The sequence below is a fragment of the Cydia strobilella genome, chromosome 9 (genome assembly GCF_947568885.1).
Source record: "Cydia strobilella chromosome 9, ilCydStro3.1, whole genome shotgun sequence".
Taxonomy (NCBI): domain Eukaryota; kingdom Metazoa; phylum Arthropoda; class Insecta; order Lepidoptera; family Tortricidae; genus Cydia; species Cydia strobilella.
The window spans coordinates 366,561-380,843 of NC_086049.1; the positions used below are offsets into that span (position 1 = coordinate 366,561).

A 14,283-nucleotide genomic window follows, 5' to 3' on the forward strand; every position below is an offset into this window, starting at 1 on the left:
CCCTGAGCCAGAAGGCGAAAAATCTCCTTATATGATCCTGTTTTTCTAAGAGGCGTTGATATTCGTAGACGTGGAAAAAATATATGTAGTTCTTGACTATATTATCTTTAATATCATAGCTTCCGATACACCAATTATGACACTTCGCTCGATACAATTAATTCCCAAAGTAACCTCTACCTCGGACTTTTAATCCAACTTTACTCGGTTATTTATTATGTGATACTATAAACAAAAAAAGAAGAAACAACAATCTTAACTTAAATAGTGATTTCATAGCTTTCGAATTTCGATATTGTAGGGTAACGTTTTTAAAATAAATAAAAATCGACAAAATTCGATCAAAATGGACATGTGACAGAGACAGATGGCGCTGTGAAAAAACAGATGGCGCTGTCGCCACGGGTAACTTCGACTCCGTGCAATTTTATTATTTACAAATAGTTAAAAGTGACTTTCAAGCATAAAAATGGAACAAATTTGTGTCTTGTGGTGTAATAACGCACGATAAGTGTTATCTACGGATTATAACAACAATCTAAAAGTCTAAACGGAAAATTGCTCGATCATAGTACCAGTAAACTGTTGACACTAGCTGTAATTATTTGAAGTTAATTAGTGCCAAATAGTGATGTGCCTGGAACGTGAACAGTAAAAACAATGGATTATTATTCTAGGACCTGAGCTGCAAAGGTATTTAAAACAGAAAAAATAAATTTCTACATTCCGTCGGACGTTTCATATTTTAAACAAGCTGTAGGTACCTAAACATTGATCAGCTGACGTCGCTTTCGCCTGCCGAACAACGACGATATATTGCGCCATCTGTAAACGTGCGCATGAACCACATACAGCATACCAGGGATGAGAACATAGCGCCATCTATTACAAATACAACAAATTATAACGTCATATGCAAACCTCCAAGTGCTCAAGCGCAAGAGCTATTAGCTTACTCGTTTTTGCGCCATCTACCGTAACTCGACGAACTATTCGTAGTGACAAAGGAAACTAAGTCTGCATAATCACAAGAATACCTATCTTGAACGGAAATAAGGATGAATAAAGCATCAGGATCTAGCATGGCACATATCGAAGCTCGAAAAATTTCCAATAGCACCATCAAACCAACAACTCGCAGAGATGTTCTCGTCAGCAAGCTTCAAATGGCCGAGATGGAACTAAAAAAAGCCAAGGAACAGAATGATCGGCTCCTTAGTGAACATGATGACCATGAAGAAGAGATGAAGAGCATACTGAACAAGTACCAAGCACTAAAGAGCGAGCTGGCTGACTACGACATTCAGTTGGAGGACATGCGAGGCCAGCGTGACCAGCTCCAGACTACTGTAGACCAGCTCCAGCACTGTCAAGAAATTTACACGAAGGCTTTACTTCGCATCAAAGACTTGGAGCATCAATTGGAGGAGGCGCATTTGAAATCGGATTCGAATTTAAATATTAGTTTAAGTGATCACTCATGTATGTATGAAAAATTATATGAAAATTTAGACTGTGTAGAAAATATAGGTAGTAATATTTCACATGTATCAAATAGGGAAGATAAATCAAGTGATGAATGTAATAATATTTTAATCAGAGGTTCAAATAAAATAAAAAAATACATAAAAATTAATAGGCAAATTAAAAAATCTAAAAAAATGCTTAAAAACCATAAGCGCGCTCTCAGGGCTTGTTTTTCTAGGTCAAAAAATATCGCGTTGACCCATGACCTATTATTATGTCAAAGCCAACTCGAAACCCAGTCTGATGAGCTTTACGGCAAGTCAAATAGGATCAAGGATTTGGAAAGGTCTCTTAATGACATCTCTACTAAATACAGCCAATGTTGCAGCGAAAAGACGAGGTTAGAGACATATATAAATCAGTTGGTGGATGTAGGTAACGAAAACATAAAACAATACGATTCATTAGTCAGGAAATGTTTAAATACAGACAGTAATATTGAAATCGCTCAAAAAAGTACTGAAAGTATAGAGTTGGAACCTACAGTACTATCATCACCCCGAGTTAGCTATAGCTCAGTATTGCCGATACCTGCGCCACAGGCGTGCCCTCCAGTGCCGGCCGTGTGCGCATCTAAACAAAGGGAAAGGGACGACTCGAGCGCGAGTTACGAGTGCAAGTGCGACGTAGCAGCCCCCAGCCCACCCGCGCCTCCGCGCGCCTCGACGCCTACTCGTGATTCATGTGTGAGAACTCCCATTCGTAAGACTGTGCTATATACTGACCGGGTAGGTATAGGGCTAGGTGTGATAATGCATGACCTGCTGAATCAAGTTGTAGTCAATAATTGTATGCCAGAGACCTCCCTAAAACGTATTAGCGAACAAATTGCTGCCGAATCGTTTGACGAACACTCAACGTTGGTTGTGTATTTGAGTGACAGTTCGAATCTAAATAAACATAATATAAGCGTTTTTACCGAAACCATAGTAAAAATATCAAATAACAATATTGGAAAGATAATTGTGTGCGCGTTTCCTTATTCAAACACATTATCGCTCAAGCGAAACAATGACATTTATAATTTTAACTTAATTTTACACAGACTAACAGTATATCATAATAAAGTATCATATTTCGATACGAATAAGTTTATTGACGGAAGTTTTGTTCTGACTCGCGAATATTCGCACCTTCCTAGGAAGTATATTTTTGATTGTGCTAAGTTATTAGCGTATAACATTGATCCCGTTATGAATAACATAACGAAGGACAAGCCGTACGCATTGAGTTTTATGAGCGCCAGGTCCGGCTCCGGCAGCAGCGCGGAGCCAGGCGCAGGCGACAGCACGCCGGCTGCGCCTACTTTAAACTAAATGCGTCGACAGCGCCTGAGACCGGGGTCGCGTGCCCCACTGCGCGCCGCCCTGGACCAGGCAGCCGCCCGCTTCCGCCGGAGCCCGGTAGCTTAGTAATTAATAATAAGAATAATAAGTTAACAATTAACGTTGCTCATCAAAATATTCAGGGGCTAGCTAGTAAGGAACTGGAGGTGGATTTATTTATTGACAATTATAATATACATGTTTTTTGTGTTACGGAACACTGGCTCAAAAGCCACGAAATTATGTTTAATTTTAAGAATCACGCTGTTGTGAGCTATTTTTCTAGACAGAAATGTATTCGTGGGGGATCTCTGATAATTATAAATAAAAACCTTAAATGTAAAGAGCGGAAAGATATAGTTCGCATGTCGGTCGAGAGAACAATTGAGTTATCTTGTGTTGAACTCGATCATTTTATAATAATTTGTGTATATAGGCCGCCGTCTGCGGACTTCAGCCTTTTTGAGTCAATAATGGAGGAAGCCTTAAATAAAGTTTTTAACAGCCCAAAATGTATTGTCGTTTGTGGGGATTTTAATGTAAATCTGCTAGAAGATACCAGCACATCATCCAGTATATTACATTTATTTAAGTCGTACAACCTAGTAAATCTTTTTTGTGAACCCACGAGAGTTACGGAAACCACTGCAACCTGTATAGATAATATCTTTTGTACGAAGGACCCGACTGATAAGCTGGTTTTTAACAAGTTAGGCTCTGATCACTTTGGTCAACTAGCATGTTTCAGTGGTAAGGTGGATGAACTACCCTTAGAGATTTTGTACAGACCGGTCACAGAAAAGAGGTTGGTAACTTTTGGTAGTAACATTAAATCTCTACTTGAATTTCTAGAACCATGTAAAGAAGACCCTAATTTGTATTATTCTAAATTATTTAACTGTATAGAAACTGAATTTAATACATGTTTTAAAGTTAAAAAAGTTAAGCGCAAGGATAGAGTAAGTTTTGATGAGTGGGCTACTCCTGGAATCCACAAATCTAGAAATAGACTGTATGAACTATATGCATTAAGAGTATCAAATAGTGACCCCAATTTCAATGAATATGTTAAATCATATAGTAAATTATTTAAAAATATATGTATTATGGCTAAATCCAAATATTTTGCACGTAAAGTAAAAAACTCAAACGACAAGGTCAAAACCGCGTGGAGAATTATCAGTAGTGAGACTGGTAAAACGAAATCGCGTGATCCAAATTTTGCCCTACTAGTAGGTGATAAATTAGTAAAATCAGATATAGATGTCGCAAATGAATTTGAACGTTTTTTCACAAATATCCCTATTGAAACGACTAGACCGCTTAACTCGTCCTCCTCTATGGCCGAAAATATGCTAAAAGCAAATGTGCCGGAATGCCCAACGATTTTCTGGTTTAAATACGTCACACCGCAAACAGTCGTAAAAGCGTTTAGGACATTAAATCTAAAAAAGACCGAAGATATTTGGGGCCTATCGGTAAAAGTTTTAGTATCGATAGTGGATGCTATTGCACCGCACTTGGCCATGATTTTTAATAAATGTGTTGATATAGGAGTTTTTCCCGATCTTATGAAGCACAGTCGAGTCGTTCCATTATTTAAATCCGGATCAAAAAAAGAGCCTACAAATTTTAGACCCGTTTCTATTCTACCGGCAATAAGTAAAATCTTTGAACGAATAATGCTGGATCAGTTATTATCACATTTTAACGTTAATAAACTACTCTATAAAGAACAGTTTGGATTTACACGGGGAAGGTCAACGATGGATGCAGGCACGACCTTAATCAAACACATATTTGAAGCTTGGGAACAACAACTAGATGCAATAGGCGTGTTCTGCGATCTGTCGAAGGCCTTTGACTGTGTCGATCATGACACTCTTATTCGCAAGCTAAACCACTACGGCGTGAAGTATAAGGCTCTTGATCTCATCTGGTCCTATCTTATAAATAGAATTCAGAAAGTGGACATAAATAAAACCAAATCGTCGGGGTCTATTACTTCAATGGGCGTCCCCCAAGGATCTATTCTTGGCCCATTCTTGTTTCTCGTCTATATAAACGATTTGCCTTATATAGTTAATGAAAAGCATAAGTTGGTTCTCTTTGCTGATGATACATCTATTATATTTAAAGTAAAAAGGAAACAGAGTGATTTAAATGAAATAAATGATGTATTGTCCTCTGTATTTCATTGGTTTACTACTAATAATTTACTTCTCAATGCCAAGAAAACTAAATGTGTAAAATTCTCTTTGCCTAATGTACAGCATGCGAGTGACGCTCAGGTTGTTTTAAAAGACGAAATTTTAGATTTTGATCATAAAGCTGTTTTTCTAGGCCTAACCTTAGATTCAAAATTACAGTGGGGTACGCACATTTCTACACTGGCCGGTAGACTAAGTTCAGCAGCATACGCAGTTAAAAGAATCCGTCAACTTGCAGATGTTGAGACAGCAAGGCTGGTGTATTTTGGATATTTCCACAGCGTCATGTCTTACGGCATTTTATTGTGGGGCAAAGCCGCTGACATTAATTCAATTTTTGTTTTACAGAAGCGTGCTGTTCGTAACATATATAATTTAGGAACGCGAATGTCTCTTAAAGATAAATTTAAAGAAATCAATATTCTCACTGTTGCTTGTCAATATATTTACGAAAATATAATGTATGTAAGAAAAAATATCGACATGTATAAATTGAATAGTGACATACACAATTTTAACACTAGAAATAAAAATAAATTGGCGATTCCGAAATTCCGTTTAAATAGAGTAAATAATATGTCATTTATGGGGAACAGTGTGCGCTTTTATAATAAGTTACCATCTAAATTAACGAAATTGTCAATGAATAAATTCAAGTCAATTGTAAAACGACAGCTTTTACAAAAAGCTTATTATACGGTTAAGGAATTCGTAGAAGATAAGGATGCATTTATGTTAAAATAGAATAATTATGTATATATAGTTATAAGTTGACATGTGAAAGAGCTAGCTTAAGCCTATTTACAGAATAAACATTTTGAATTTTGAATTTTGAATTTTGAATTGAATTTTGAATTTTGAATTGACAGCGGCAAACCGATGGAATGGATTTAAATAGTAAACATAAAATATTCATTCATAACATATCAAAGGGTCAACTGCTATACATTCATAAGCAGAGTCCGGAATTTTCGCGGCAAAACAAAAGACTGTCGCAATCTTGCTAGAGTTAGAAACATTTTTATCGATATCGATAGTTGGGTAATGGAAGAAAAAAACGGTCCACCAAATAAAATAAAAATTTAATAAGAAAATTTACGTGAGATTTTTATAACCTCGTGAGGCTAAATGTAAATGTACATTAAAAAGTACATATTCATTGCAATCTAATTTAAACCTTTTAATGAAGCAAATAGAGTAGCATTTCTTCTGGTGCACTGCGTTGTAAAACAAACAAAGTTCGTTCCAATTTACTTATAGAATAAGGTTCAAATTAAAAATTGAAAAACTTTATATGGTGGGTCTTACGAGGAAAAATTACATTATATAGAAACAGATGCAACTTCTTCTTGGAAATCTAAATCTACGAGTAAATAATTATTCATTTCTTAACTTTCTCTGTGAGTAAACAGTTTCGTTTATCACTATAAAGCCATATATGTATACTAATACATTATGTATGCTAATTGTATCTGTCTCTATATAATTTTATACAAATCTCACAATAGTTTTTTTTTTTAAATATTATTTTTATTTGGTTGACTGTCTTTTTCTTCTATTACACAACTATCGATATCGATTAAAAAATGTTTCTAACTCTAGCAAAATTGCGACAGTCTTTTCAAATTTTCGTTCGCTCCCAGCGGCCGCGGCTAGAGATCGTGTCACGCGCTAATAAGTTGTTAAACCAGTTTAACGCGCTTAAAAACAGATCGATTACTTTGGTCGCGAGTGTAACTGTTTTATAATACATAAATTGATAGATTTTTATTGCTATGAAGTGCAAAACGTGCAATCTAGTTGTGACGGAAGGAGCGGAGTGTGGTTCCTGCCGTGGGCTATTCCATTATGCGTGTATAGGCGTGCTAGAAACAAACTATCGAAAAATGAACGCAGAGAGGAAAGAAAAGGTACGGTGTAATAATTGCCGTGCAAGCCCAGAAAGTTCACATCAGGGATCATCTGCCGTTCTAGAAGAAATCAAATCCTTTAGAGCAGAATTTACCTCCACGATGTCAAAAATCGAACATATTTCCACCTCAGTCGCATAATGCATAATGATCTAGCTACTTACCCAAAATTGTCTTTGAAAGCCAAAGCAATGTGTTGCTCGTAGGGGTGGAAAAGTATTACTCCCGGCGGCAACTGACATCGAGAGTGGAAAGCCTGCGTCTCTAACCGCGGCACTTTTGATCCCACCAACGCTGAAAAATAACATTACGATCAATTCCAAGTCACTATTTTGATGTGGTATTCGTAATTTTTATCTCCCTGTACGTTAAAAGTCATCTCGAGTCCGTAACGATGTTACCTATTGTATGTACGGTCTACCTTCGTACCTTCTCGTAATATTTAGTTAATATGTGCCCATGATCTTGGCGTGTAAGTGACATTTTTTCTTTTAGGATGGTTATACATACTTATAAGCAGAGCCCGGAATTTTCGCAGCAATACAAAAGAATTTCTCAATCTTGCTAGTTAGATAATTTTTTTTTATCGATATCGATAGTTGGGTAATGAAAGCAAAAACAGTCTACCAAATAAAAAAATATATTTAATAAGAAAATTTAAGTGAGGTTTTTATAAAAGTACATTATATAGAAACAGATGCAATTTATTCTTCGAAATCAACATCAGTACACATAGCAGCACATGACATTATATTTGTTTTTGTGATATTGATAGTAGATAATTATTTATTTCTCACCTTATCTGGAAATAAACTGTACACTATAAAGCCATTTATGTATACCATCATTATGTATACTAATTGTATCTGTTTCTATATAATTTTATACAAACCTCACAATTTAATTTTTTTGAAATATTTTTTTTATTTGGTCGACTGTCTTTTTCTTCTATTACACAACTATCGATATCGATCCAAAAATGTATCCAACTCTAGCAAGATTGCGACAGTATTTTGTTTTGCCGCGAAAATTCCGGGCTCTGCTTAGAAGGTATATCACCTAATTTAGTAGTAAACTAGTTGTAGCTTGTTACCTTTGGCTTCGTTCCTCAGGCTCCTGTTCCGCTGGTACCGCCACACCCTGGCGTGGTGCGCTCGCGACTCCGCGTCCTGCTCCGCGTCCGCGTCCGCGTCCGCCCGAGCGAACAGCGTGTGCGCCCACTCCACGAATTGCGTGGACACTATTGGTTTCTTTGACTGTTGACCTGCGGGGGTTTTTCCACGAATTAGTTAAAGTAAATTTACATATTACAAAGTCACCGCCTGATTCGTCTCTAGATTCGTGTTTTGTGAAATATACAATAGTTATTTGTGCAACAAGAGAGGAAAGTTGGTTTTTCTCGCTACGCTCAAGATTCTACCTTAGAATCACTCGCTTCGCTCGTGATTCAATTATAGAATTTTTCGCTTTCTCGGGACTCAAAAACACGAGATGTAAAATAACTGCTCTCGTGTTGCACACATAATTTTTCACCTCAGTAGTGAGAACATATTAAAGGTTAAAATGTATTTCGAATTACACAGAATAAACAGAAAAAAAAAGTATTATAATATGTACCATACGATAAGATACGATACGAGACGAGACCGGACCGGACCGGACCGGACCGTACCGTACCGTACCGTACCGTACCGTACCGTACCGTACCGTAGTATGAAGTTCATGGCCTTCACTAAATTAAAAAGCTACATTGTTTCACTCACTGGAGTGAGGAAAGTCGCACTTTTCTCACTCCAGGGAGTGACGAAAGTAGGCTTGTTCGAGCTGCTGAGGTGAAAAATATAACAATAATGAAATAATTAAATAAACGGTTCATGAGTGTCTATTGTTGCGCAGTTCCAACGGGTTCCAGCAGGCGTTCTACATGACATTAAAGCTCTCCAAGGGGCCTCTACGTGTTGGATCTATATCCCCACGCAAGCCTATCAAAAGACCGGAATTTATAGTAATATCCAAGGAGATACAAATAAATGAAATAAAATAAACGCGTGAAAATGCAATGTGTGTTTAATAGAAATAGCGTTTTTGGCTCGAAATAAATAAAATACATCTTCAAATTAAATTCTGTTTTCATCAGAATACTCGGAAACCCTCGAAAACACCCCAACAAGTTCGAAATACTTATTCATATACGACTATTTGCACCGAGGGACCGCGCGCCCGTACAAATTTCAAGATTAAAATCGTGTATACATGTTCGTGTTTTCATAAGTAAAAAAAAAAAATCCATTCATTTAATTTATTGTAAATTTTTAAATTAATTTAATTTAATTAGTATTTTAAATATTAACAATAGATTTTAAGTCACCATGTACCTAACCCCAATGGATCCTAGTTATCTTAATAAAGAAATTATAAATTAAAAAAAAAAATTAAATAAGTAAAATGCCTATAAAAGCGTGTGCATTTCGCGACTGGTTTGAAATGAGCAAAATACTCACTAGAAGTAGAGGAGCCGGAGTCCCGCTCGCGGCTCGCCATGGAGTCCTCGGAGATGGTGCTCGGCAGCCCGCCGCGCCCGCGCCGGCTGTCTACACACACACACGCACACGGGCACGTTAGCACACGAGCGCACACACACACACACACACACACACACAACTAGTTTAGCAAATACTATTTAGGGTTCCGTACCCAAAGGGTAAAAACGGGAGCCTATTACTAAGACTTCGCTGTCCGTCTGTCAGCAGGCTGTATCTCGTGATCTGTGATAGCTAGACAGCTGAAATTTTCCCAGATGATAGTATTTCGGTTGCCGCTATAACAACAAATACTAAAAACAGAATAAAATTAAGATTTAAGTGGGGCTCCCATACAACAAACGTGATTTTTGACCGAAGTTAAGCAACGTCGGGCGGGGTCAGTACTTGCAAAGATAGATATAACTCCGTAATAGATGGATACAGTCTAAGGAAAAACGGTCCTCGAAAATCAAGAAAATTTGATTCTCGTTCAGAGGCCGCTACTAGTTTTGGCCTACAGTCGTATAGATGGTGTTGACGGTTTCGTTTGTTATTTAACAATTTTAACGCATATCAGTGAAAGAACATGGGTCAAAATCATAAAAATAATTAATGCAAATAAAAAAAACATTTATCTATATTTAAATACGTTCTATCGTATTTTTATAAATCTTCATTTTTAGTTTTAAAGTGTGTCGAGAGATGGCAGTGAATTTACTGGGGTTACAAAATTTACTATGACAGTATCGCTTTAGTATAAGTTACTCTATGGTTAGGGTTATTTAAGAAGAAAGTTTATTTTTTATTAAATTAGTATTAAAGTTAGGTTAAGTTATCTCATTATTTGTTAATTTCACAGTTGTTATACTCAGATAGCACAGGATACTATAGGTCTACATTGTAAGAAATTCTAGCTGTCAGCTTATTTACCTACATGTTTTATTGTTTGTTTCTAAATACAGGGGGGGGGGGAGGGGGGTACTCACAGTGCGACGTCTGGCGGGGGTCGCGGGGGCTGACGGCGGGGCGCAGGTTGGGGGAGGGGGGGAGGCTGGAGGAGCCCCCCGAGCCGTGCGCGCCCAGCCCGCGGGGGTCGATGTCGCGGGACACGTTATCCAGCTGAAAAACAAAATACCTTCTTTTCAGCCTTTGTCGACTAAAAACTAGGTGTAAGCCTACTTCACACCCCTCCATGTTTCCCTATTTTCAGCAGTTTGAATCCTGTCTTCCTTCCATCGCATCTGAGGGTTTCCTCTTGGTCTTTTTACAAGCTTTTATTAAACTTCCCCTGTTAGTATGTATGTATGTTAGATAGTTAATGTGGGTCAGGTTTACCTGGTTGGAGATGTAGTTGATGATGTCGGTAGCCATTTGCGAGACTTGAGGGTGTGGCTCCTTCGACATCGACATTAGGGTGTTCCACAGCTTCATGTAGACTGAACCAAACCCTGGATACAAAAAATACAATAATACAGGGTGAAATTTTAACCACAACCCATACTCTGTGTAGTGACTTTGTAGGTCATATTGTTTTTTTATTTATTATGGGACCAATGCCGAAATCGCGAAAAATTTTTTGGCCGTTTCATACATTCCGGCTGATGTGATGCCTCTGATTTCTATGGGACGGCCAAATTAAATTAGTTTATCTACTGCTGAGGCCGGCGCGAGGCCGCGGGCCTACGGGCAACACTCGCCGATGGTGGGCAGCGCCTGCTGAGGCCGGCGCGAGGCCGCGGGGCCTACGGGCAACACTCGCCGATGGTGGGCAGCGCCTGCTGAGGCCGGCGCGAGGCCGCGGGGCCTACGGGCAACACTCGCCGATGGTGGGCAGCGCCTGCTGAGGCCGGCGCGAGGCCGCGGGGCCTACGGGCAACACTCGCCGATGGTGGGCAGCGCCTGCTGAGGCCGGCGCGAGGCCGCGGGGCCTACGGGCAACACTCGCCGATGGTGGGCAGCGCCTGCTGCGGCCGGCGCGAGGCCGCGGGCCTACGGGCAACACTCGCCGATGGTGGGCAGCGCCTGCTGAGGCCGGCGAGAGGCCGCGGGGCCTACGGGCAACACTCGCCGATGGTGGGCAGCGCCTGCTGAGGCCGGCGCACGGCCGCGGGGCCTACGGGCAACACTCACCGATGGTGGGCAGCGCCTGCTGAGGCCGGCGCACGGCCGCGGGGCCTACGGGCAACACTCACCGATGGTGGGCAGCGCCTGCTGAGGCCGGCGCACGGCCGCGGGGCCTACGGGCAACACTCACCGATGGTGGGCAGCGCCTGCTGAGGCCGGCGCACGACGGGCGCGAGGCCGCGGGGCCTACGGGCAACACTCACCGATGGTGGGCAGCGCCTGCTGAGGCCGGCGCATGGCGGGCGCGAGGCCGCGGGGCCTACGGGCAACACTCACCGATGGTGGGCAGCGCCTGCTGAGGCCGGCGCACGGCGGGCGCGAGGCCGCGGGGCCTACGGGCAACACTCACCGATGGTGGGCAGCGCCTGCTGAGGCCGGCGCACGGCGGGCGCGAGGCCGCGGGGCCTACGGGCAACACTCACCGATGGTGGGCAGCGCCTGCTGAGGCCGGCGCACGGCGGGCGCGAGGCCGCGGGGCCTACGGGCAACACTCACCGATGGTGGGCAGCGCCTGTTGAGGCCGGCGCACGGCGGGCGCGAGGCCGCGGGGCCTACGGGCAACACTCACCGATGGTGGGCAGCGCCTGCTGAGGCCGGCGCACGGCGGGCGCGAGGCCGCGGGGCCTACGGGCAACACTCACCGATAGTGGGCAGCGCCTGCTGAGGCCGGCGCACGGCGGGCGCGAGGCCGCGGGGCCTACGGGCAACACTTACCGATGGTGGGCAGCGCCTGCTGAGGCCGGCGCACGGCGGGCGCGAGGCCGCGGGGCCTACGGGCAACACTCACCGATGGTGGGCAGCGCCTGCTGAGGCCGGCGCACGGCGGGCGCGAGGCCGCGGGGCCTACGGGCAACACTCACCGATGGTGGGCAGCGCCTGCTGAGGCCGGCGCACGGCGGGCGCGAGGCCGCGGGGCCTACGGGCAACACTCACCGATGGTGGGCAGCGCCTGCTGAGGCCGGCGCACGGCGGGCGCGAGGCCGCGGGGCCTACGGGCAACACTCACCGATGGTGGGCAGCGCCTGCTGAGGCCGGCGCACGGCGGGCGCGAGGCCGCGGGGCCTACGGGCAACACTCACCGATGGTGGGCAGCGCCTGCTGAGGCCGGCGCACGGCGGGCGCGAGGCCGCGGCCGCCCGCCACCAGCGCGTCCTGGCCGGGGTCCACGGGGCCGCCCAAGCCCGAGTGCGGGGCTCTGACAACAAACATCAAATTAAGCTTGTTATACAGTAAGTATATCATTATATTTTATTCTCTATTATAGGATCGTAATTAGCAAACGGACTTTTGAGACGGGCCTTTTCAATATATAGTATACCGTAATTTTTTGGCAATCGTTCTAGGTTCCTATCATTTAGCTCCCCATTAAACAAAACTTGTCAAAATAAATGCAATGTGGGCAAAAATAAATAAATGCTACAATGAAATGGAAGGCCTTTTCATAAGCCTCTAAACAACTATACCAGAAAATACACTGGATATTAGGGTAAAATAAGATAAATAACTTACCTGTCACTTTTCCTCATCCTTTCCTGTATATAAACTGCGATGAAGTGCTGCTCGAATATTAGAACCAGCCATTGGAGGGCTGTAAAGAAAAATCATCATAAAAATAATCATAGTTATTGAAATAATTACGGATGTGGATTTTAACAGTGTACCTAGTAGCGTAGCCAATAGTATAAACTTACCTATTAAGCTGAAAAAGACATTTAACCAAAGAAAAATAATATAGCTGCGCGAATTTATAGAACGACCTATTCTTGGTCTCGTTTATCAATTTGAACACACACTAACGTATCGTGCTACAGGCTCGTGTGTACGTACCGTGCAGAATTTCAGCTCGCACGAGCGGGCTGGCGTCGTGAGGGAGGGCCCGAGCAAGTTCGGCCCCGACTTGCTGGTCCAGCGCGTTCGCGTGCTCGGTTCGCGGCCAGCAGCCCCCGGCGGCCACGAACGTGCCGAGCGCGAATGCGCACGCTGCGCGAACCTGAGAAGACAACAAGTTTTAAGTCCAAATCTATGTAAATGACTTAACTCTTTGAACGCAGGAGTGCATGAAGGTTGATATTGGGCCAGCTGAATGGGCCCAATTAGCCTCATGCATGAAGTTTATATTTGAATGAAATATGTTTTATTCGGATGTTTGTTACCGTTATATCATGTTACAAATGCATTTCCGTTTTTGAATTACCATTTAATTACTTAAAATTATAAATAAAAAGTACAAAAATTTGCCCGCCAAAAGCTAGTGAGCGAAACGCTCGAAACGCCACGTGACGTCACGCGTTCGACAGATTAGTGTCATTAGTAGCAAACGTCAGTTGGGCCGCCCAACGTGTGACGTCATCACGCTCTGTCGAATTCGCGCCAAACATTATGAGCGTTTCAACCGCTCAAAAATTTTCAACATTTTAAATATTTTTGAATAAAATAATGTTAAGGTTTACAAAAGTATTTTTATCATTTCCGGTGTTCCAACGATATAAATTATGAATCCAAAAATAAAAATAAATTCATGCATGGCGCTAATTGGGTCGACTCCAGAGCCGCGCGCGTCAGTTGATATTATGCACGCCAACTGCCGCAGTCACGAGGGTCTGCGGGCTCCAGCCGGGCTAGCACAGGAGCCTCCTGTGCTAGGCCTACAGCAGGCTGTATGTGT

General features: G+C 42.4%; 1 protein-coding gene across 1 annotated transcript in view; it reads right to left on the reverse strand.

Moving 5' to 3' along the window:
* The window catches only part of LOC134744023 (regulatory-associated protein of mTOR), a 47,075-nt gene that overhangs the window by 17,453 nt on the left and 15,339 nt on the right, over positions 1-14,283 (reverse strand). The window contains exons 13-20 of the mRNA XM_063677658.1: positions 13,446-13,608; positions 13,128-13,206; positions 12,698-12,813; positions 10,830-10,942; positions 10,481-10,613; positions 9,474-9,563; positions 8,066-8,236; positions 7,137-7,266 (exon numbers count right to left, since the gene is read on the reverse strand). Of these exons, the coding sequence (XP_063533728.1) occupies positions 7,137-7,266; positions 8,066-8,236; positions 9,474-9,563; positions 10,481-10,613; positions 10,830-10,942; positions 12,698-12,813; positions 13,128-13,206; positions 13,446-13,608 (995 nt within the window). The remainder of the gene's footprint in view (positions 1-7,136; positions 7,267-8,065; positions 8,237-9,473; positions 9,564-10,480; positions 10,614-10,829; positions 10,943-12,697; positions 12,814-13,127; positions 13,207-13,445; positions 13,609-14,283) is intronic.